Below are 25,857 nucleotides of genomic sequence, written 5' to 3' on the forward strand. Positions count from 1 at the left end.
AAATATGAGACTATTTTAATTAATTCAAACTTTAAAATGTTAATTAATTTAGTTAATAATATTGAATTTACTAATACTTTGTATTATATTTATAAAATATCTTTCAAATTATTGAGATTCATCATCTTTTTCTTTTCACATAATTACTTTTTTTCCTAATTAATGTGTGTTAATCTTTTATAATTCATATTATTTACAGTAAAGTCATTAAGAGTATTTTAGTTAAAAAATTGAAAATAATCTTATAAAAAAAGAGTTTATATTTATTGGAGAAAGTAATATTTTTTAATTCCTTAAAAAATACCTAAAAAATAATACTACTATTTAGCATTTTCCATATTTGAATCGAGTAATTAATTTAAGATAGAGAAAATAAATATAGTTCATACACACACACATATATATATATATATATATATATATATATATATATATATATATATATATTTCCTACCTTTAAAATTAAAATCATCCAATAGTATTTGATATTTATTATTTAAAAAATATAAAAGTAATTTTAAAACATGCTGTGTGTAAATATTTAAAAATAATTTCAAATAATAGATTTTATATCGTGCATGCTTGAATTGGCTTTATAGTGCTTGCAGCATATCTAATTTATCATATTTAATTTAATTTAAATAGATAAAAAAATATAATTTTTTTGTAAACTTTATTTATTATAATGTACTTTTCATATAGTTATTACCTTTAAAAACTAAAATATAGTACAATTATATTCATTAGTTTAAAATATATAAGTGAAAAAATGCAGTATTTAAAGACTAAAAGTGTGTATAATTTGGAATAATAATAGAATTCATATCGTGCACGATTGAATTAGTACATCATCGAGCATGCTTCATCCTACACCATGCATGAATTGGTTCTTTGTCCCCACGTTCATTCAAATTGCACCGTACATTTTAAAAAGGTTGTTCTCTAAAATAAGTTGTAACAACCCTAGCCCACGGGAAAAACGACGTAGTCAGCGGGAGTTTCCTAAAAATATGTTTTACTCTCAAGTCAAAAATGTTTTTATTTTATTTTATGATATTATAAATGGTCGAGACTTGAGAGTGACAAGTCTACGTCATTTTGTTTTGTTTTGTTTTTTTTTACAAATAAACATGAAGTTGTTCAATTTCTATAAAAAGGTCTGTACGTACAAAAATATTTCGATGCAAACAGGTTTTGAATTATAAGAAACAATGTATGATCTCACAATTTCTTTGCCACTTTAAAGACAAACAAATAAGTGAAGAAATTAAAATAAAATCTTAGAAATTCCAAGTTTTAGATTAATTTGACTTTCCTTTTCTTTTTAACTTTTCTATTACGTTCCTACTCCATAAAATATTAAATATTTATTGCGAACAAAATTTTTAAAAAGACTATCAGACCAGACTTTTAAAAAGGTCAGGCCGAGCCAAAATAAAAACCTTTGATATACTATAGACCAGACTGAGGCCTCAAAGATTTATCGTAGACTAAACTCAGGCCTTTCAAAGTCTGACCTGACATATTCCCACCCCTATTTGAGGCGATCAATTTTAGAGTATTTCCCCTATAATTACGGGTGGTGATCCCCATTGATCATAAGACCATCACAAGTCTTTTGCATTTTTCTCGGCGTTTCTTTCATTTTTTGGTAGATTAAGAAGCAAGTCAATGCCTCTTTTGATTACTCTTTTATAGAAGTTCAATATCGCTCCCTAACATTCATCACTGCAGAAATAGTTAGGTTATGTTGGATATATACTTGTTGATATGGGCATCTATATATTTTTCTGGGCCAACTCCTATATATCGTGATATCATAAGTGCTCTAATAATCATTCACAACTCAATCTTTCTTGAACACATCCAGCACATTGAGATTGATTTTCATCATTTCACTTGACATCACTTTTAGCACCATTATATTACCTTACCATATCTTCCTCCATGCACGTTGTAGACTCATTTACTAAATCGTATTCCACTCAACGCTTTTGTTTCTAGACTAGCATACTCTTATGATTCTAGTTGATGCATCTTCAGTTTTAAGAGGATGCTAGATAATATAATGTTAATTAAGGATAATTTAGTTTTCTTACTTTGACTATTTACTTTCTTGTAATTGAGTTAACTTATGCAATTGAAACCTTTGTCCCCATTAATTTTCTCTTCTCTTCTCAGTTCTATTAAAATTGGCTATTAACTAGTTGACAGGTAAATTGATCACTAAATTGGTCAACATATTAGTCACTAAATTAATTAATTTCTAAGTTTAACTTATAAAATTGGTCTCTAAGTTGCTTTTTACATATTATTATTGACCATTGATTTAGCGAATGCTTACATTAGTCTCTAATTTGGTTACTAATGACTGATTTTCTCATTATGTACCCTTCACCGTGTTCTAGAGAGCGAATAAAAACGGCGTTGTGGAGAGTGTCGTCATATGAAAGTAGAGGGAGACAAAATTAAACTCAGGACGCGCTTAAGTGGGAAATGCCCCATGCTTATGTTGCTGGCAGTAGAAGTAAGAGGGAGTAAAATTTTGCATGAATTGAAATTAACAATATAACATATGAGAGACATTAAATAACTTTGTTTTTTTTTTTTTTTTGTTGTTGAGAAGAGGAGTATCGTTTTGGAAAAGAAGAAAAATAAGGGAGTGAAGAATTCCTGTAATGTGATGATGATAATTAATTTTTTTTAGAATTAAATAACTTTTTACTACTTATAAAATGAGTATTTTGGTTTTGATACCTAATTAATTTTTATATTTTTGTTTAATTTTTTGATACTAGACCAATTTTTATTTTTGTAAAAGATATCTGTCGTATAAATGACTTAGTTGTTGAGTCAATAACTTTTAAATGACCTAGACTTAATAACATGATATTCCATTAGTCTTATATGAGGTACTAATAAAAACTAAAATTTAAATACCAAAATCAAAACATCCTATTAGGCTACTAAAAAATTATTTAAGCCAATATATATAAAATGCATGCACTAAGAATAATATGAAGAAGAATCTTCTGTAACCACAAAATCAAATGAGTATCGGATATATATGACGTGTAAATTAATGAAGTAATCCTAGATCTATCACAAAAGTATTTATCTGTATAATAATATAAGTAAAGGATACTTGAAGTTCTCATAACTGTTGATCAAATTTTACATTTTATATTAGCCGTATGATATAATTGCATTTAATTAGTGGTTTTAATTATATTTAATGAAGAGTTGAATTGCTGAAACCAATGTTATTTATATATAAATTTGATGATTAAAATATTAAGCAGTAATATTTCTATTTATAATATAAATTTCTTTAAAAAAAGTAATTAAATATAGAAATTAAATAATAAACTATTAAGTATATATATATATATATATATATATTTGTATTTTTTATTTAACTAATTTCAGATCTTAAATACTATTATAGATGTATAACAAGAAAAAACACTATTATAGACGTAAATAATAATAACAATAAATAAATAAATAAATAAATAAATCTTTTTCATAACAATCAATTATAAAACATTATGATTTTATATTCTCATAAATTTAGAAAATAAGAAACTAAATATTCATTACATATAATATTTCCTTTCTCAACCCCCTTAGAATGAAAAAAAATAAAACAATAAAATATGAAAAGTAGGAGACAATAATATTAAACAAAAAATAATAACACGTGTAAGTAATAATTTTTAAAGAGAAAAAAAATACTTATAATAGTTCAATTATAAAATATAGAAATTGAAACATATAATAATCCTTATAGATGAAATTTTTTTAAGAAAATCATAGAATAATAACTTTAAATTTAAACAAGTAATGAAATTAAAATTAAATAACAATCAATAATAAATAAATCTCATTTCATTATATTGATAGAGAGTATTCAAGTTTAAGTTATAACGAGGTTAACCAGTTTAAAACTTTAACAATATCACATAATTATAAATATCTTTAAAATGATTAAAATTAAAATATCATTTTAATTAATATAAATTTTAATTCTTAGAATAAATAAATTTTAAAATTATTGATTATAAACACACAAATTAGCACACGTAAACAAATTAAGTATTTACAGCAACAAAAGTAAATACATAAATTTAAATAATTATAAATTTATATTTATTATAAATTTTTAATTTATATATTTCATGTAGATATTACATTATTACTAAAAAAATGAATAACTAATAATAAATTTCAGTACAATTAATATTTTCAAGACACTATTTGCTCAAATAAAAAATTCAATTGATCATTTTTTCAATTTTAAAAAAATTATATTTAATAAGGTACTAAATACTTTAAAATTAATTTCACTTATGTGTATATATATAATTAAATAAATATTAAATATAGATATAAAAATATTTATAATTTAAAAGAAACCGTACATCACATGCGATTAAAATCCAGTAATAGACGTAAATGAAGCAATCGAAGATGTATTACAAAATTATAATTCATATTCATGTAGGGTAAAAGAATAATAAAGTCCATATATATGGATATGGGGAAAAGTGAGAATGTGATACAAAACATATACTACTCGACAACAAAATTTCTCTGATGATTAGATATTCTTAAGGCAATGAGCGACCTCTTAGATAGCGCCAAGGTCCTGTCCCAGTTCCCATCCTGCATGGCAAATTATCAAGAATGATCCAACCTTAGAATAGAAAATTTGAAAATTTACAAATTAATAAATCATGATTAGTAGTGTAAAATCATATATTATGAACATATATCTAATGTAAAAAATAATAGGATTTGACACATGTACTTCTGTTTAAGTACTAAAATAGGTTCTTGATATTTTCTTGTTTATAGTATTAGGTCTTATATAATAGGCAACTCTTCAATGTATCAAGTCCTTTTAGGTTTGTGTCATACATTTCTTCCTATATATCAAGAAAATGTGATTAAGTTCCTGATTTTTTATTTATTTACATACTTATGTTTAACACAAGAATTATAATTAAACTTTTATATATGATAATTAAACCAGTTTGAAGATGGAGTAGAGTAGTTGATTGCTTCTGACAAGGCAAAGTTTAATTACCTACACACACCAGCCAACATGCGAAGAGTCATATAGATGGTTAGTGCAATCCAAATCCCAACGAAATGTTTGGTCCTGTAGAGAAGGAGTTCTGTAGCTACACTTACTAGTGACACCAGAACCTGCAAAGAAAGAAAGTAACCAAAATTAAATCGATAAATTTGGATAATTAAAGATGAAAAATATCATAAATGAAAAAAAGGGCATGTGTGAACTTGCCAGAGAGTATGCTGAATATGCAAAATCAGAAGCACCATAGTTCACTCCATCAAATACAAAGGCTAATGAATTGATTGGTTGAGTAGCAGCCACAAACTAGTGGATTATATAAATGAAATTAGATAATTAACAATTCAAATATAAATATCATGGTTTCCAAATATTGTTGAATTTGTTGTTATATGGGTTACCGGGATGCCTATTTTAATTAAGTGCACAACATGAACATTTCTTGAAAACACTCCAGCTCCAAAGTATAATCCAAGTCCAACAGCAAGAGAGAGCCCCACTCCTAGAACAAAACTCATTTGCAGTGTCCTTGTTGCAGCTGCTGTTGTTTTCTTATGGTCTTTCTCGGCAAAAGAACAAGCTAGAATTGACTTTGAAGCAAAGGAAACTGATTAGTAATGTTTATTGCACAAATTGGAGAGTTTGAGAAATTAACAGCCGTTTTTTTTATTATTTTAGATTAAAAAATATGTACAGGAAATTAAGAAAAATATTATATTCTATTTAATAATTACAGAAAATATATTATTTTAATTTTAATAAATTAACATTTATGTTAGTATAAATAGAAATTGAAATTCAACATTTCCTGTATACATGAATTTGAAAACAAGAAACAAAATTAAAATAATATGATATTTTTTCTCAAACTAAACAAACAAATATGTTATATTATTTTAAAAAATTGAGGACCAAAAATCCTGTACCTGAACAGCAACAGCCAAACCATCTGCTAGGAGGGACGATGTCAACCAGACCTGTAAGCATGTTTGAAATGCTGCCATAGGAATTGAACCTAGCCTTGATGCCAATGATGCTGCCAAGGTCACACAAAATGTCACTGCTATTACTCTTAGCATCAAAAATCCTCCTGCAATAATTAGTCAAATAATTGAAAACAAATTCCAACATAAGTAATGCAAAGTTTAATGTAATATACGAAGAAAAAAGTTTAATAAAAGATTAAAAAAAATTAGTCCATTTATAACCTTAAAAATTAATAAAGTATTTGAACAAAATGATTTTAATTAAACAAAATTTATTAATCCAACTCATATTTTATATTGACTCTCGTTTAACCACCTTACCATTTTTAAGAAATCGGAAAATCTGCAAATCCTTTATGCTTGGAGGTAGGAGATGCACTTTTTTCATTAATATCAATAAGAGAGTGAAAGCCATCATGTACCTATATACAAGGGTATATATGGTCGATCGCATGCAGTTTTGTAAGAACTCGAAAAATGATTAACGATTATTCTTCAAATATATAACAAATTAAAGCAAGACTTACTGGGAGAGAACATGTGCAATGGCTGCACCTTCGATGCCTAATTTCAATGTGAAAATAAGAATCGGGTCCAATATGACATTCAACGAATATCCCGAAACTGTATGAATAAAACCAAAAACAAACAAATTAATAAATCAAGTTAATGCATGAGGGAAAACATGCTTTAGTTTACACTGTCTCTCATAATATACTTCACTCTAAGAAAATGGATAATTTCAACCAACCGATGACATATAAAGGAGTTGCTGTATCCTTGAACCCTCCGAAGATGCCTTGCATGGCCAAGGAGAGAAGTACTGCAGGTGCTCCGAACGATCTCAATCTTAAGTACTTCTCTGCAGGGTTTAACATAGGAGAATCCTAAACAAAGAAGAAACAGGTCAAAAGTGTAATTAATTGATAATTGATAATAAAGAAACATATGTAACATCCATCTTTATATTGTGATTTGGGTTTTTATTCTTGAAAACAGGATAACCATTATAAGTTTTTCTTTTCATAGAGTGACGTGCATATCTTTTCATTTATTTTTGGGATACATATGTCTTATAAATTTTTATATCAATTTAAATATGAAAATATGATTAAATAAGATGTTGGATTCGAGAGACTTATAGACAAAAAAAAAAAGTGATTCAATAAATCTTTTAGTAAAGATAACCAATTAGATTCTCATATTAAAATTAATTATCAATAAAAACTAATAGATATTTCACATAAATATCATGGTGACAAAAAAATCAATTTAAATTAATATGTTTCTTTAATTACTTAATATCCCATCGCAGATGATTTATGGTTTTCTTAATTAATTATTTTAATCAAAACACAAATTTCTTCAATTGACGTAACATATGAAAATTTTCTCTTCAATTAATCAGTTATCCAGTAAAAAAAAGGTTATTTGTAATTTTTTAAAAATTATTTTAATCAATATTCAGAACTATTTAATTAACATTATATATAATAGGATTTTTTTTAAATCATCACAAATAATAATTAAACTAACATTAACATTTATCGAATAAAAGATTATTCAGACCCCGTGTTTTTTAATATTTTTAAAGTCTTTTAACGAATAAACTCACTCGTTTCACACCCATGACACCTAACAGAGGTTTGGTTGCAAATATAAGAACTGCAGCTTGAATGAGGCCAAGGATTGTGCCAAAAAGTAGTGCGGTTGATGCTGAAGCAATATGTCGCTTTTTCTTTCCAAGTTTCTCCTTACTCTTCATACTGCTAGTAACCCACCAAAACTTGCATATATTTGCATTGCCTCCTAAAAAGTAATTAACTAATCAATTTATCATTGAGTTCAAAATAAATGTTAACATTCATATATATTTCCATTCAATCTCGATCTCCATATATACGTACATGCGGACAACATATGATACATATATATATAAAAGTTGTTCACGATAGAAATTAGAATGCATGTGCTATCTCTATTATCTAGGGTGCTGCTTATTATATGTTATGTTTAGTACCATCTCCATTTTTGATGTCATTGTTCCCCGTAACATTATTTTCCACATATTCCTTTGGTTCATCCTTTTCTTCCATAGATTCTGTTGGAGCCTCAATATTCTCTATGTCTTGAAGCATATGATCCTCCGGCACAATTGCTTCGCTGAACTTAGTCTTATTACCATTTTGGGTTGCTTTGGTATTCATCTTTTCAATAGTATCTTCCTCAGCCACAAAGGAAGTGATAATGCTGACCAGAGGGAATATGGTAATCCTTGAAGCTTGGTTGAACAAAGCAATGGAAACTCCGGCAGCAGCAAGTTCCACCGATCCTAAACAGATATATATATATATATCAAGAAAAAGTTAACTTCAATAGATAAAATTCTGAAATGATTCCCGTCAGGGACAGATGCAGAGGGACGGGTGGAGGGGGTCCCTTGATACTTCTCATGTATATTTTTAAGCTGATTAACATAAAATTGTGTAAAACTAATTATATATTATTATTATTATTATTATGATTAAGGTTAACAAATTAGTTGTCTTTGTTGTTATCGTTACAATTAAGATAATAGCTACTATAAAATTATGTAAAATTAATTATATATTTATTGTTATTATGATAATGGTTAAAATTATTATTATTCTTTAAAATAAAAATTAATTTTTATTTTCTGGGTAAAAATAATAAATACTTTTTTTAAAAAAAATTATTATTTATTAGAAGTTAAACATTTAAACAATTACAACAAAAGAAGAAAAAAATTCATTCCCATCTTTAATAGGCTTCTAAATTCGTCCCAATAACATTAATTCAATACGAGACATTTGAAAGAGCTAGTGACACTAGTAACTTACAATCTTCCTATGTATATTCTTCTTTTGTTTATTTTGGTAAGCAACTAATACGCTTATGATAATATGCTTTGGTAATGATATATAAATTATCATTTATTTTAATATTTTATCTAACATTTTCAATTTTTTTATATCTATTCTTTTTTATCACATCATAAATTTTATCATATATATATATATATATATTTTACTCTTTCTCTGAATGTTTGATAGCATATTAATTAGTTGCCTATCAATTATTTTCATATATATATACTTTTGTGTGTGTTTTTATTTAATAAATGCTTAATTAAGTTTACCACAAGTACTAGTACGGCCTGCAAGTTGCAATTGGTATATCACTCAATTGTGATAGCGCAAAAGCCACCGTATGGCTGAATGTGTGCGCATCAAGTCAAGCTTGTTATTTATTTTTTTAATTTATTTTTCTATGTGCATCAAAGTAGCTAGTGGTTATTATATATATATAAATAAAATGGCTAGTGGCTATCTAAGGAAATGATGCACATATACCCCTATGTGCTATTAGATAGCTAGAAAGGGATAGAAATAGAAGAAGGAGATGGGTCCATACGATATGTATGATATTATATTGTAACAAGACGACAGATAAAGAAAAATGAAAAATGTCAATCAAGTATATATAGTGTGTAAAAGTACATGCATGTCTCATTACTTGCTATGAAATGATTGTTGACAGGATATATACAAATACCTAAATGACCTATGAATGCTGTGTCTATGAGAGAAGCAATGGGATCAGCAGCAATAGCCAGTGCCGAGGGGAATGCAATCCCTAGTATCTCCCGAGAAAGAGCATCCAACTTGGAAACATTCCTACATTTATTCACATTAGCAGAATCATATCACTCAAGAGCTTCATGTAAATTCAATAATGTAACCACATATATGACAAGATAAGATCTTTTATAATTATTCTAGAAAGCATAATGTTCTCCTTCAAGAAAAATAGCATAATGTATATATGCGCTGAATATATACCTCGCATCTCTGAAGAAAACAAAGAGAGGCATCTTCCACTTGTTGTTGGGCTCGTTGGAACATCCATTCTCGTCCATTGGATTGTGAATCTCACACAAGAGATCTTCACTGAAGTGCTTGAAACAATTGATCAAAAGAAGAAATTAAGATCGTTCACGATAATTAAGGTCAATCCTCAACTATGTACCTGCCAAGTTAATCATAATTTGAGTTTGAGATCGTCCAATATTAATGTTTATATAATGTTCACATTAATCAAAACTAAGAAGGAATGTATATATATATGATGGTCACGCCGCATGCAATCAAGGTTGGCAACTAGAAATAATAAAAGGTAAGAATATAGTAATGTGGTACCTTTTTGGCGTTGAAAGATCACTAGAGAAGCTAGTGATGGTTTTTATAGGAGTCATTGAAGATATCGAAGAGCTAAATAACTAAGCAATATTGCATTTATATGCATATTAGATCAAAATTAATTATTACAAAATTAATTATTTAAATTTACATGTGCATTAAATATATGTTAGAAATTTTAGTATTATATATAGTAACATTAATTATTTTATAATATAATTTGACTATTAACTCAGTTGATTAGAGTGTCATGCGTTCAATTTCTACTTAAATTATTAATTTTAAATTAATTCGTAAAATATATTTTTGAAAAAAAAAATTATTTCAACCACTTACAGAAGACAATCCATATCCCTTCTACGGAAGGACAAAATGGGAATTGTGAAAATTATGTTAGGTGTACCAACAATTTGCATAGTGCGCGTAATAAGACCCATAATTTTGTTTCAGGTCAAATTATTCTGCAAATCCTTGAACTATTTCACAGTTTATTATTAGGTTTATAAGTTTTTATTTTAATTGGACTTTTGTATTTGTACTTGTTTTATAATTAGATCTTATTGTAACCTAATTAAAAAAATAAATATAAATTTAGGATCTAATTAAAAAAAATAGTTTAAAGTGCTATTTAAAAATAACAAATAGTTAAAAAGACCTAATTAAAAATTATTTAAGTCTATGCAAGTCACTATCTCACCTAGTTAAGAATATCGAGTCTACAGAGGCGAGTGTTGACATGTAGAGGTGAAAATAATGCCCTGCAAAGACTTTACAATTTTCAACAAGGTTTATGAATTATTTGTCATTTTTAAATAGGTTATTGAATTATTTTTTAATTAGGTTTTTGAATTTGTATTTATTTTTTAATTAGATCACAATTGAGACCTAATTAAAAACAATTTCTAGTTCAAGGATGTAATTAGAAAAATAATTCACGGACATGCAGAGTAATTTAATATTTTTTGCATAAACAATAGGTATCATTTATAGGAGGAAATTTTGTTTCAATAGGATTATTATAAATAATAAAACTGTGATTTCGAATATTTAACAAAAATACATAATTGTTACTCAAACATTAGACCACCTATTAATTTAGTATAATTCACGTCAATTGATTTATAAAACTCAATAGTTTTAAAATTAATTAAATTAATAATTTTAGATTTTTTATTTTAAAATTTATGATTCCTCAAAATATTATGATTTTTTTCTTTATATTTATAAAGTTATTATTTAGCCCCCCAAAAAAAAAAAATTGATTTCCTTTTCATTTTAAGAAAGCTGTGGTTTGTTTAGTCCATCAAGTTCTAATGATATGGGCTTTTATTTGAACAAAATGATCCTAGGTAGGATTTATTTATATTTAATATAAATTAAAGAGCGGCAAGGAATTATAACATGAACAGAAACCTTAAATCAACCCAATTAGTTCTCTTCTTTACATCCTTTGATATGTCTTTTAAATGAGAAAGATAAAAACAATTTAACCTATGAGCACAAATAAATATGGTGTCGTCCCATATATATAGAAAGGGGTAGATATTTAAATTTTTTAGCAAAAAAAGAAAAGAGAGGGGTAGATAAAATAGAAACATAAAGGAAATGAACTAATTTCAAAGTTACAATGTATTGATGTGTTTACATCATTGTGTACATCTGTTTACATTCACCTTACACTAGCTAACAACTTCCACCTCCACGTTATTTCTTTCGTTATAATACACATTACTACATACAACTCAACTAATCTTTATTCCGCTGTTGACTTTATAAATGATCACTATTTCTCTTGATGAAAGGGCACTTTGATTATTACACCAACCTATTCCAGCAAATTGACTCAAAGTACTTCACAAGCAAACCACAGGAGCATGAACAGCACAAGAAATTACTCCTGGCTAATCTGTACATTCTACAATATTTTCATTACAGAACTATGTCTAAAACAATTGGATTGATATTTGGTGTGTGTGTAATTTGTAAAAGGCTGAAAAGAAATTAACAATTGGTGAAACAGGATGCAAAATACAAAAGAATGAAATAAGGATTGAAGGAGGGAAAAATTATTGGTGCCTAACATTTCCTAAGGTGAGCTTTGTGTTGTCTTTTGTATATAGCTATATATGTATGTGGTGGGTATTTCCTAGAGCCACATGTATAGAAAAATATTTGTTTGAGAGATAAATCTCTTAATGAATTTCCATTTCTTGAGAAATTAGCTCGAGGGATTAGTATCTTACTCTCGATCGAGACACCTTGAGCAAAAAAAGGGTATGTGGCAGATATGTGTGAGGAAAAGTGATAGAGAGGAAAGGGAAAAGTGAGAGATCCAAAATGAGGAAGGGAATTCCAAAGAAGGGCACTTAATCAACTTAAAAATCAAGGAAAGGAAAAGAGGTTATGTCTTGCATTAAATTCTCCAAATCCCACTCTCCCATTTTTAAATTTTCCCCTTGGCCATGATTTCCAAACCCGATCAAGTCCTCCACTTTGGAGCCCTGAATCTTATCAGTGTTCTTGAAGGAACCATAATTGAAGTGGTTGTTATGGCTTTTCACATCAATTGGGACACTATTGCTTTCAATGCTTCTACTTTCTAGTGAAGGAAGGGAGAAGTCTATTCCTGACCCCATTTTATTTGGCTCCAATATCCCATAATTCCCTTGATGCCCATCTACCATGCCAATTTGAGTCAAGCATGCAGCAGGCATGTTGGAAAAGTCAGATGAAACATTAGTCATGTCACACTGATTATTTGCCAACATGAAAAAAGGGTCAAATTGGTCAGGCAAAACCATTGCTTGCATGGATGATATGGACGAAGAGGAATCCATGCACATGGTCATGATGTCATGTTCATTAAAGGGCATGATCCCACTCAAAACATCCTTATTAGACTCTGATGAGCCAGTGCTGTTGTTTAGTGAGGGAGTGGAAGTGTTAGTTTTCAACCTTTTCTTCAATGTGGAGTTCCAGAAATTCTTAATCTCATTGTCTGTGCGGCCAGGGAGACGCGCTGCAATCTGAGACCACCTGAGATTTTACAGAAATGGAAAAGATTAAAGAAGAGAAGAAAGAAAGCAAATAATACCCAATATACTCATATACTACATATCCTACATAGAGTTCTAATATTTAATTATTCATGGCTTCACAGAGATTTTATAAACCAACTACTATATTGAATAGTTAATATATTATAGGCCATCCTTTATTTAATAGAATGCAGGACCTAACTATCTAGGTGAAATCTGTGGCATGCTACCAGGCAAACCCATTTGGTCTAATCCTATGAAGGATAGACCTACCCAATAAGTTCAATTTCTTAACACAATGTGCCAAACCATTCTGTATTACACATTTCAAAAACTCAAAATTATCATTGTCTATGTAAAGGTAAAACAACAATCAATGAAATACATATTGGGGTCTCTCTGATTTTAAAAATGTTTATTTTTTTATTTTATTATTTATTTTCATAAGTCATTAAGGTACGTCTGGTTTGAGAAAAAAAAATTATTCCATTTTTTACTAACGATTACAAGAATTTTATCTTCTTTTAACTTGTTTCTGGTTTTCATTCATTCCCCACAATTACTAGCCTCATAAATCACTCAAATCAATACAAACAACTCTTTCATGGTCTCTATATATATCTATAATATTCATGGTATTTTTAATACAAAGTTAATAGATCTTCACTGGATTGCATTTTTGTTTCTTCTAAATAAAATCACATCGTAGTTTATCCATAATAGTAGATCATATTATAGTTATAGGAGATCATATATAGATATGTTAAACTTGGTATTGATATATAAGAACTTGATTAAGCAAAACAAGGATATGAAATCACAAGGTGAAAATGGAGTACCTATTGCCAAGAATGGAGTGCAAATGAACGATGAGATCTTCCTCTTGAGGTGAGAATGCACCACGCTTGAGGTCAGGTCTCAAGTAATTGATCCAACGAAGACGGCAACTTTTGCCACACCTTTGAAGACCAGCATTCCTAGCAATGTCACTCCAACACCCTTGTCCATTTGTCAGCATGTACCTTACGAGCCTCTCATCTTCATCTGGTGACCACAACCCTTTTCTCAACTTGCTCTTAATGTTGTTCATTTTGTCCTTGTTGGCCATCAGATCAGGTTTCCTCATTTGCCTACAGACTCAATAATGCTTGTGGAATGATACCAACAAGCTATGTGCAATGTGTTTGTTTTTTTCTTTTTTTTCTTCTTCTTGTTTTTGAGTGTGATATGATAGAGGCCTAAGAGAAAGGTCTATATAGGTGAATAATATTTATGAGGGACAGATAAAAGGCTTCATAGGGTGGGAAATGGTGATGATGATAGTGATGGTTATGGAGTTTGCTTAAAATATGAATATGCATGAGAGAGAGAGAAGAGGGATCGTGTTTGTTAGTTGATGGGTAGAGTGGAAAACGGATTGGAGGGGGACCTCCCTAACACAAGAGAGAGAGTGATCAGAGAGACAAGAGAGAGAGGGATGGTTGGTCTTCTTTTCTTTGACTCAATTCCTTGTTTTTTGTTTCCATATGGTTTACTTCACTCACAAGGTAGTCATCATCTTTTATTCTATGAAGCTGAAACAATTTTGCTTCCACTTCACATAATACTCTCTCTCTCTTGGTTTTAAACTTCAAATTCACGTGTGTTGAGACCAGATAGAGATGATGACTATGCTACTTTTGGGATTTAATTTAATAGCATATTGTTGCACGCTTGACATTTGTTGGTTAATTTTCATGTTCTTTATCATTGTGTGTAGCTTACATTCTATGCATGAGTTTCAAAAGGGCTTAACCACTGTGTTGGCATATTTCTGAAGCAAATTATGTGCACCTCCAACGAAGCAACACCATTTTTTTAATCCTTTTTTTTTCTTTTTTGGCATAATGTTACCACTGGCATATACATTAGAGATTACGGCTTCATCAATTAATGATTTTTGGGAACTAAAGTACAAAAACTATCACTTGCAATGTGTACAATTTAGTTTACCACTCTAATTATTAAGGATGTACTATATTAGTTATAATTTTGTTAAACTGCTTTAAAGACAATGAATGAATAATTCCTAATTAAAAGTTGGTTGCAGCACATGTGACAATATGAATGTAATATAACTGAGTAGTTAATTACATCAATTAGAGTATTGTCCTTGGCAATAACAGAAGAAGATAAAGGGATGTAGCTTTTCTTATGCAACTTAAGATAACATAATTATATTATATGGCTAAAATTTGTGTTCTATCTTTATCAAGGACTTCTACTTACTATTAAAGGACTGTAAATGTATTTCTTATCCATAACAACTACTATATAAAATCTCTTTCTCTGTCTCTTTTACTGTCCCTTATTTTATTACAATTAATATTGGTTTCCCCCCTACCAATCTGGTTTTATGTTTCTGTGTCAATATTCTTAGCATGCATTACAAAACTTTGGCAAGAAGTTTTGGCTTAACAGTTAATACCAGGACCTCTCTTCTAAGGAACCACACTGCTTTCATCTAAATTGACCCTTTGTTTTTACCATATAGAAAATTCCCATATAAAAATTGAACTTACGAAAATAATAACAATTAGCGAGAACCATTCCATGAAATCATTTAACCCTTACAGATAAAATCATGGACACATGTATCATTTTCTTCCTAGCTGTCAAGGTATATCTCTCAGGGTGATTCCCTTTCCTTTACCTAATTCCACACAAAAGTTTCATGAATCATAAAAAATATAAAAAATTAAAAAAAATCATACTCATCAAGCTGTGTCATCAATCCCAGTCATTGTCCAATCCAAAACCAAATAGATACATAAAATTGGAATTCTTTGTCAGTTCCAAGGGCAATATAGTGATTCACACTCCAATCTCTATTGTGACAGGGACTTCCACAAATTTCTGAGAAAAAAGTGAAGCAGAAATCTCTGAAGCTACTCAAATGATTCAAAAGCCATCATTTTCTGCATCCACAGCTGTCATGGAATGAAGATAGTCACGTTAGAAACAAAACCAAAACTGAAAAGAAAGTGCTCATGCTTATGAGGGTGTGCTAAGCAACATTCTACTTTGTTACAAAGACAAGAAAAAACAACTCATCTGGGGATTCTACCTCACACCTGTTACCACATTATAAGAATGTGTTAGCAAAATTGCAGAGGCCAGAAAAGTAGTACTACTTTAACACAAATCATCAGCTAAAAGGTGAAAGTGCTCAAAATAGAAGACACATGGGCATAGAGGGTTGAGGCTTACCAATTTTAACACAGAAAAATGTCTAGGTACAGAATCTAATTGTTCTTTTTTCTTCTCCCTTTGTCTATTTCAGCTTTTGTTTGTAAGTTTATGGACTCAATCATCACAGAGGAGACATGAGAATCAATTATACATACATAAAGAAGTTCATCACTAAATTTCAGCCATCCAAATTCAAAACATGTTAAATTCCACTCTCTTTTTTCTATTAAAAAAATTAAGTTGGGACCAAGGAAGAGTAAATTTGGTAGCATAAACCACTGGAGAAAAAGTTTTGATACAGAAGTTTACATATATTATTGTGCTAACTGAGAAGTATCAAGCATGTCTAGCTTAATTGGTTGAATAGGGTATATAAGTTATTATAAATTTCTGTTACTTATTTTCGATTTATACTAATAAAAAAATAAGCATCAAGCACATTTAGACTGGAGCCTTTGCACAACCGAAAAAAAACACGAAGTAATAATGATTATATTTGCTGTTATTCAGGATGAACAGGGCCACCAATTAGATGGATTTTGTTATAAAAAGGGTATTTCCTCAAACAAGTTATCGGTGTTACACAGAGAGTGCGTATTCTCTAATGCTTCTTTTGGATGTGCAGTAAAAATAAGAGGAAAGAAAATACGAAAAAAATAAAACCAATATCTTAAGTGAAAAATAAATTAAAAGAGAAAAGAAAATGCGGACAGTACGTGAAAATTGAACTTTTATCTTAAAATGATATTTATAATTCTGTATCCCCATATAAAAAATATATTCAATTATTTAAATAAAATAATATATTTTTGCATTCAATTTCTTAGAAATTGTAATGTTCTCAATTTGGAAACCGCAAAGCTAAGCCACCGCTCACTATTTTGATCAATTATTTTCTTTTTCTCAAAGTTTCTGTGTAATCCGAAAAAGAAAAAAGAGAAGGAAAAACCTTAAAAACCGTGTTCTTTTTAATCCCGTATTCTCTCTCTCAATCTCTCAATTAAGTATAAACTAACTTCATTTGCGTAAATGTCTTTTCTAATCATGCAAATATCATAGAATAACTTGACGTGCATAGACTCAATTAGCTAAGTGTAAAGAAGCACATATCTTTGGCAAATTGCTGGACCATCGCATAGATCTTATGCCACAACCCAAAATTGCATGGATAGACTAATTAGTAATGACAAATCATATATCACACACGCTTTGGCCCAATTATTCACATCAAAATTATCTTAGAAATTTTACGTGCATGCCCTCCCAATTATCATGTAATTTATTTTAATCATTTTAATTTTATATTATATAATTGGATCCAGCTACCATGAACTATATGAAAACTGGGACACGGTTAACAACATAAATATAACATACTAAAGATGTATTATTACCCGCAATAATAGGTAACAATAATTTTATAAATTTATTTAACATTGTGAACAAAAAATACAATAAGTAGTTAGGACTAAGAAAATACTATTTCCTTTGTTCCATTATAATTTTTATTCTAGTTTTATGCAGAAAAAAAAATTACTCTCTGGTTCTTTCTATAAGAAACATGTTTTAATGTATTATATACTAAAACTTATTTCTTATGAAAAAGAATTGAAAATAATAATATATAGTGTATGAAAGAGAATAAGATTTTCAATTAACTTTATCATTATTAGTTTATTTTTAGTTTTTGTTATCAATCATTAATATTATATGGGCTATAAGTTAAACAAAATTAATTAATATTATATTAAAAAGTTAAAAAATAATTATTTTGTAATTTTTTTTCTTACCTGATGATTATAGTGAAATGATAAGAGTATCATTTTTTATATAAATGTAGCTATTGAGTTTAATTTTAGTATATTATTTTTTTAATTACTATGTTACAACGTCTTTCTTATTATCTCATAACAAACAACTTTTTTTTTCTTTCATATTAAAAAATTCTCTCACTTTCTATTCCCTTTCTCTCTCTCTCTCTACTTTCATAACTAAACAAACTCTTAGTTTCATTGTAAGAAACAAAGTAATTTGATTAAATTCATGTCCAATATCGAAAATTTATGAAACATTCAATTCATAAGCTTGTGATCATGATATATATAATTTTAGTTTGGTTTAAACATATACTCCCTCTCATGTTAATTATAAGAACATTTCAACTAATTCATGTTCATTAAGAAAAGTAGTTAATTTAGTTAATCATATTAAATCTATCAATTAATTATATTAACATTCCAAAATTAAATTTTTCTTATATATCTATTTACTTAATTGTTTCTCATTAATGTTTGGAGAAAGAATAATTAAGTAAGGGTATGTTGAAAAAAAAATTAATACATCTAGAAATTAAAAAAAAATCTTATAAAGGGACAAGTTTTTTTTTTTTTTTAAAAAAAGGATCTTATATTATAATTAGGGACGATGAAATATTTGTTTCTAGAGAACAGTGGTGGATCTAGATGGAGGGTAATGAAGGCAATTGTTCCTATAAAGTAATTTTTTTATTTAAATATATTAAATAAATATTCTTTTGCTCCATAAAAAAATAAATCTTGCTCCCACAAGATAATTTTTTTAATGAGATGAATATAAATAATTGTGAAAGATAAAAAAGAGAATAAATTGATATTAATTTTATTCATTTTATCCTTTTAAATTTGATTGTTTTTAATTTTTTATTATCATTTTAAATAAAGTTTATATAATTTTTTATTTAAGAAAATATTAAACTATTTTTTACATCCACTAAAAAGTTTTTGGATCCGCCACTACTTGAGAATATGACATTAATTTTTTGTTATTTTGATTCCTTGAAAATACAAGGTACATCTTTTTAAATGATGGCAACCTATCTACTAACAAATACACGTGAATATATTTAGGGCAACCACCAATCGCCAAAGACAATTTTTTAGTTGTCAACGTGTTCATAAAATTAAGACAAACGTTGCTACACGTTTCCTTAGCACGATACCCCCTTTGACAAAAAATCAAAAAGTTAAGGGACACGGGATAACGGACAATTAGATTTTTTTTAATACATGATTTTATGCTAATTAGTTAGATATTTTTGCCATTAGCTCTCTATAGTATATATTTTCTAAATTAAAATTATTGTATTACATAAAAAAGTAAAATAAAGTATCGTATATAACAATAATTAACCACCTCAAATCAGCTAATATTGAAAATACATGAGAGGTATGTTATTAACCAAGCTTAACTAAAATAGCTTCGTCTTCATTTAAAGTTGTCCATCCTTTCCTTACATCACCTTGCAAAACCTCGTTGAGGATAACAACTCATCATAATACATAGATACATTCCATTTATATCGTACAAACCATATATTAAACAAAGAAGGATTTTCAAGCTAGTTAAGGAACATTCAATAATAATACTCGAACAATACGGCACAGGTTGCAATTCTTTGGGGTTAGTACTTGCTATATCAAAAATAAATCAAGCTTAAAGATTTATATTTTTTTATGTTTTATAGTATAATTCTAAATACTTTTCAAAAATGAGATAATTAAAAAATGATAATTTTATTTCTATAAATATAATATATGAATTTTAGTTGTTTATTAATTACATTTTGATCCTGGTTTCTTAATATTACAGAAAAGCATCGATAATGTGACATTATATTCATAAAAATAAAAATAGAGCATAAAAAATAAAAATAGAAAACTGGTATGAAATATAATGATTTTCTATTCATTTAATTAAAAATTAAAAAAAATCTCCTCCTCCTCCTTTTGATATAATAAAATAAGCATATAAAATATGTCAAATTTATTATTTTATGTAATAGAAACAATAATGAATTAATGGAGATTTTGATAACATTAATAAAATTATCCTAAACTTCTTTTTTCTTTGAATTCGTTTTCTTACTTTCCGAAAAGAGGAAAATGCAACGTGGACTGAATGACATAATAAATATTAATTTTAATAACACTAACGATATATTTACTTTCTAAGAAGATACTATATTACTTTAATTGTCTTAACAGATTCATTAAATAAATCACTTACTACTTCATTTTCATATCTTTTAATATTTTTGGCTTTCTAATTTTTTCTCAAAACAATTAATATTTAAGACTTTCAAAGGCCATATTTAATATATATATTTTTCTTAAATATGCTCTTATTTAATACCCATTACTAATGATGTGAGTATCAAATGTCAAGAGATATTAAATAAAGATATTTTAAATATAAAAAATATAGGATGGAGATTGTAAAATATAACACACTAAATAAGAAGATATAACAAGGACGAGAGGTTAGCTCAAGTAATATTATAAGCTCAACTTTCTTAAGCAAAATTTTAAATTTAAATCTTGTAAATAAAAAAGTATAATTGAGAGAAGAGACTTTATTAAAGATAATCAAACAGATTTTCTAATAAAGATTAGTTATAATAAAATTGATAAATACTTTATAGCAATGTTTATGTTTTATATTTTCTTTCTTACAATAAAGTTAATAGATACTTGAAAATAAAGTTAATAGATATCCCAAAGGATATAAATTTTCAACAACAAAACCTTGTTACATGTTGTCATAACCAAACAAGAAAAAATATATTTTTTTCTTTCACCTTTTTTACCCTCTTTTGTTTTAACTCAACAAATTGTTAATATGTGAATTTATACTTTGTATTTTCATCATTTAATAAAAATTATAAAAATAGGTACTAAAAATATTTTCAATTATAAAAAATTACAAATGAAATACAAATTAACAAGGGATTAAAATGAAGATAATTATATCTAGATGAATTAAAATATATGTAATTAAAACATAAAAATATTACGTTGTATTTTTATTTAAAAATAACACTTAAATCACATTAAAAATTCAAAACTACCACCTAATGTCTTAACCTTATTTTTCAAGAAATTAAAAATATTTTCTTATAAAAATATACTATTTAATGTTTTTAACATATTTTGTAATAATTTTCAATAAAAAATTTATCTACTTTTTAAATCATTATCTTGTTAACATAGCTAAAATCTTAGACAAACAACAATAACAACATATAAAACAGTAAAAAAAATTATTTAAATTAACCTTTTCCTTTTTTTATCTCTTGAATTAAAAAAGAAAGACATGATATGATTATACAATAGATTTATGATTGAATGATGATATCAAAATTTTTATATAATGTTTATTTTCTCTTATTAATATAACTATATGTCTAAAATTCAAATTTAATTAACACTACTTACTCCATTTTGATTCACTGATGATTCTTCTCTTATTATGTATGTTACTGTATCTTTATTTAATATTTTTTCGATCTGAAAAAAACTTGTAACATTTAAAAAAAAATTCCAAATCCAATTCAATTAATTTAATATTGAATTAATCAAATTAAAATTAAATTTTAAACCGAATTCACTAAGTAATAAATTAAAATAATTATATCATACTGTATAATTTTTCTCTTTAAAACCAATTTCATTAATATGCAAATATCCTAAACGCAATTGCACCCACATCTTGCCATTTCCCCATATTTATCTTCGTAAGTAAAGTACTATTACTTAATTCACTTACCATAATATATAGTACTATGAGTTTTAATTTTAGTTGGTTCAAGTCTCATTAAGTTTCCAGAAATTGCTATTCGCTCACTTTCTTTCTCTCTCTCTTTACCTCCAACCTTATATTAGTCAAACACCCTTTCTTTCTTCTTCCCCCAACCTTCTTCCTTTGACACAAAAATTTCCCAAAGTCCAACAAAACTCAAATCCAAATACCCTTTTTAGTATTTAATCCAAAGAGTTCACCTTTGTATTCCTCTCGCAGTAGGGCATCATCTCACAGAAAAAAAAAAGTTAGAAAGAAAAGAAGAAAAATGTTGCAGTTGTTCTTCACTGTGGCTTTCTCTGCGGTTCCTCTGACCCTTTACGTGCCACCAATCCGAAGCCTGAACCTGTTTGTGGAAACCATGGAATATGTTGTCAGAGAATCAAGAACCTACAGGAATCGAGTTTACCCTCGCCTACGCGTAGCTTGGTCTAGGATGTTGGATATCATGCTCTGCAACACAAGGTAGATTCACATGTCAAAGTTTCAACAATTGAAAGAAGAAGAAAAAAAAAAAACCACATCTTATCTTATTGTAAATATGTTTTTTCTTCTTGGACCCCTTGTTGTGGTTCTTTCTTGATTGTTTTAATTTTCAGTTTTTTTTTAATCTTCTTTGATTTAACATCAATTCCTAATAATCTACATACAATAAAGCTTGTACGGTGTTATGAGTTTGTTTTAGAGCAGTTTTGCTCTTGCCGCGGATTAATATGCAGTAGAATTAATTGTTGTAATTTTTATTTTTTTTTTTACTTTTTTTACATTTTGAGGTGATTCCATTCGGTTGTGCTTCCTGTTCAATGTTCGTTCCTCAATGTAACCTTTGAAAGAATAATGGAATTTTCTGTGGTCATGGAAATGTTGAGAAGTTTTTTTAACTTTATTTTTCTTCTGTGTTTTTCTATAATTTGGTCCTTAGCTTCAAACAAGATTTGGACCACAAAGGTAGTGCCACTTGTCTCCATATATTTCATACCCGTGTAGAATGGCAAATATTATATTTTTTAAATATTTTAATTTTTTGTGAGAATAGGACAATTTCTGTTACATTTTTTTTATAGTGCCACACTTATTATGGTTTTTTTTGTTTTTTGAAAAATGGGAAATGTCACCTTCTTTTGAGGGGATGAGAGAGGGAAAAAACAGAAGGACTAATTGTAATTGATATGATAAAACAAAGGAGAAATAAATGAAGTGGAAAAAATTAAATGAAGGAGAAAATAAATATATATTAATAATAACCTTATTTTTCTCGATGTAAATTAAGGGAACTTAATATAAAATTTTCTTTAATTATAGAGTTTACAGCATTGCTTGTTAATGTAAAAGAGAAATAAATATGAATATTATGAGAAATAATTGCTTTTATTTTAGATGTTACTAGTACTATTTTACATTTGAAATGGATGTTTTTTTTTATAATAGATATCAAATGTTTGCGTGAGAGAGATATATACTAAATAGTAAGTATTTCTTTAATCCTTTACTTTCATCTTCATTGGTGAAGTCACGCCAAGTTTATCTCCTAAATCCCTTTCCCATTTTAGACATATCACAAAACAACCAAAAATGGTCCTTATCTTTCCATATAGAATGTGGGTTTAGTTTAGGGTTTATCTTATCATCTCTAGAAAAAGGAAGAAACATATATAATGTCTGCGGAGCTGCTTGAGACAACTTTGGATTCCCTGTTTGGCAGTTTTTCTATCTCTGTTTCTTGGTATTTGTAATGATGACCTTCATGATGCACATTTGAAAAAGAATAATTTTTTAAAATAATATTTTTTTTCAAAACATATATTTTTTTAAAATAAGTTTAGCATATGTAGCATGCATTTAACATCTTTTTGGCTTTTAAAGAATATTTAATATTAGTATAAAACAGTTTAAAAAGATAATTTTTTTTAAAAAATTATACCATCAAACAGTTGTAAATTATTTTTGATATAATTTTTAAAGTGATTTTTATAAAGTTAAAGACTAAACATATTAATATGTAATTTAGATAACAATATAAAAAAATCCTTTACAGTGTCATTACATTTTAATTAAATTCATTTTTTATTAGGAATTTGTTAAGATATGTTCCCTTATTGTTTTAGAATGAGTATCCTAGTAATTTATATTTTTATGATGTATTATAAGAAAAATAAAATAAGATTAACGTGGTGGGATTTGAAATAGTATGTATAAGCTCCTAGATTCAAACTTCAAGGTGACTATTACACACAAAAGATATAAGAAAATTAAAATTAAAATTAAAATACCTTTTTTAAGAAATAAGTGGATATATAATAACACTTATGAATTAAGGATGAGCTTATCTATAACCATTTATGGGAGAGACAAATTAAGGTGTAATGTATGAATTTCTTACAAGTTAAAATTGACTATGCGTGCACCTTAGCTTTAGGAAAAATTAAATGAAAAAAGTTTCAATAAAACTAGTTGAGTTAAGTGTATGTGAAAAGTTCATTTTATTTTCTCTTCTCATTTTTTTTATAAATACTTATAGATAAATTTATTCTAATAAGGTCTAAGTGTGTGTTACTGCTTATAAATGTTATCATAGATCACATGGATTTTAAAGAAATAGTTTACAAATTATACTTAAAAATATATTTTACGTAAATCAAAATTGTAATTTGTTAACCTGTTCTTTCTATAAGAAAAGATGTTAGTAATATTTTTATTTCTCAAAAACTATATAAACTTTTCAACTAAAAAATACTACTCTACTTTAATTTCTGTTTGAATATTTCATTGTTTTCAAGAAATCCCTTTCAAGACAAGGGAGTTGGCACTATCTTTTTGTAAGATACAAATATTTTCCTTGGATCGTGCGAATTGCGGCTTCAGAACATGGATTTCGGTTTTAAAAGTAATGTACAAAACGACAAATTAGCCCACAGATTGGCGCTAACATGATTCTAATAGTACTTGACCCTTGTATTACATGTTTTTATTTTACTAAGTAATAATTTACATGTACTAAAAACACTGGACATGACAGCAAAGCCTTTCCCTTAATAATATATTTTTCTTTCTATAGAGTAGCTAAATCAAAGGCAAAGTGAGAAGCAAAATCCCTGCATTCACAAATTCATGCATTCTTCAATCGGAATTAAACTTCATTATAAGGATTTATAGAAAAACAGGATGAGGAGACCAAAGGGATTGAAGCTGTGTCAGAAATCAAAATAAACTTATGCACTTGATGGTTTAATTTATATAAAACTCATTCATTTAATTTATCTAAGCTACCAATGGTGATCGGATCTAACAAAAGAGGTTAATCACCTTCAATGTAGTGACTGAAACTAAAGTTCGAATTTTCGTTACGAGAAGTTCTACGTTTAGTATACGACCATATTTTATATAAAAAAATATATATATCTTTGAACAAGGAGACTTGCGAGAAAAAAAAAAAACTTATCCAGAAGAAGTATATAAATCAATTTATGGGAAAAATTCAATTTCTTTTATTTCCTATATTTCCCCCTAAAGATACTAAGAAAAATTTATCGAAACACGATCAAAGTCTTTATTTTCACTAAATCTCTTATCTCTTATTGGAGGTATTGATCCCATAGTACAAGAATATATATGAGAGAAATAGAAGATAATTAAGAATAGCTACAATCAAAAAAATATTATTAACC

The 25,857-nt window shown here is 27.5% G+C and overlaps 3 protein-coding genes across 3 annotated transcripts; 1 reads left to right on the plus strand and 2 right to left on the minus strand.

Moving 5' to 3' along the window:
- Positions 1-4,508: 4,508 nt before the first annotated feature.
- LOC114377945 (protein DETOXIFICATION 43-like) lies at positions 4,509-10,247 on the minus strand. The gene is made up of 12 exons (XM_028336423.1): positions 9,951-10,247; positions 9,664-9,785; positions 8,108-8,419; positions 7,703-7,896; positions 6,839-6,974; positions 6,615-6,711; positions 6,409-6,509; positions 6,028-6,191; positions 5,503-5,691; positions 5,312-5,407; positions 5,093-5,214; positions 4,509-4,668 (listed from the first exon to the last, which is right to left on the minus strand). Exons 1-12 carry the CDS (start codon positions 10,025-10,027, stop codon positions 4,614-4,616), a joined length of 1,665 nt encoding a protein of 554 aa, XP_028192224.1. The 5' UTR covers positions 10,028-10,247; the 3' UTR covers positions 4,509-4,613.
- A 1,656-nt stretch (positions 10,248-11,903) lies between these two features.
- Positions 11,904-14,596, minus strand: LOC114379413 (transcription factor MYB83-like). The gene is made up of 2 exons (XM_028338064.1): positions 14,185-14,596; positions 11,904-13,343 (listed from the first exon to the last, which is right to left on the minus strand). The coding sequence occupies exons 1-2, from the start codon at positions 14,469-14,471 to the stop codon at positions 12,683-12,685; spliced, it is 948 nt and encodes a 315-aa protein (XP_028193865.1). The 5' UTR covers positions 14,472-14,596; the 3' UTR covers positions 11,904-12,682.
- Positions 14,597-22,179: 7,583 nt separating this feature from the next.
- Positions 22,180-23,073, plus strand: LOC114379320. Its single transcript, XM_028337961.1, has one exon. The coding sequence runs from the start codon at positions 22,461-22,463 to the stop codon at positions 22,659-22,661; it is 201 nt and encodes a 66-aa protein (XP_028193762.1). The 5' UTR covers positions 22,180-22,460; the 3' UTR covers positions 22,662-23,073.
- Positions 23,074-25,857: the final 2,784 nt, after the last annotated feature.

This window comes from Glycine soja, chromosome 12 (assembly GCF_004193775.1).
Source record: "Glycine soja cultivar W05 chromosome 12, ASM419377v2, whole genome shotgun sequence".
Lineage (NCBI taxonomy): Eukaryota > Viridiplantae > Streptophyta > Magnoliopsida > Fabales > Fabaceae > Glycine > Glycine soja.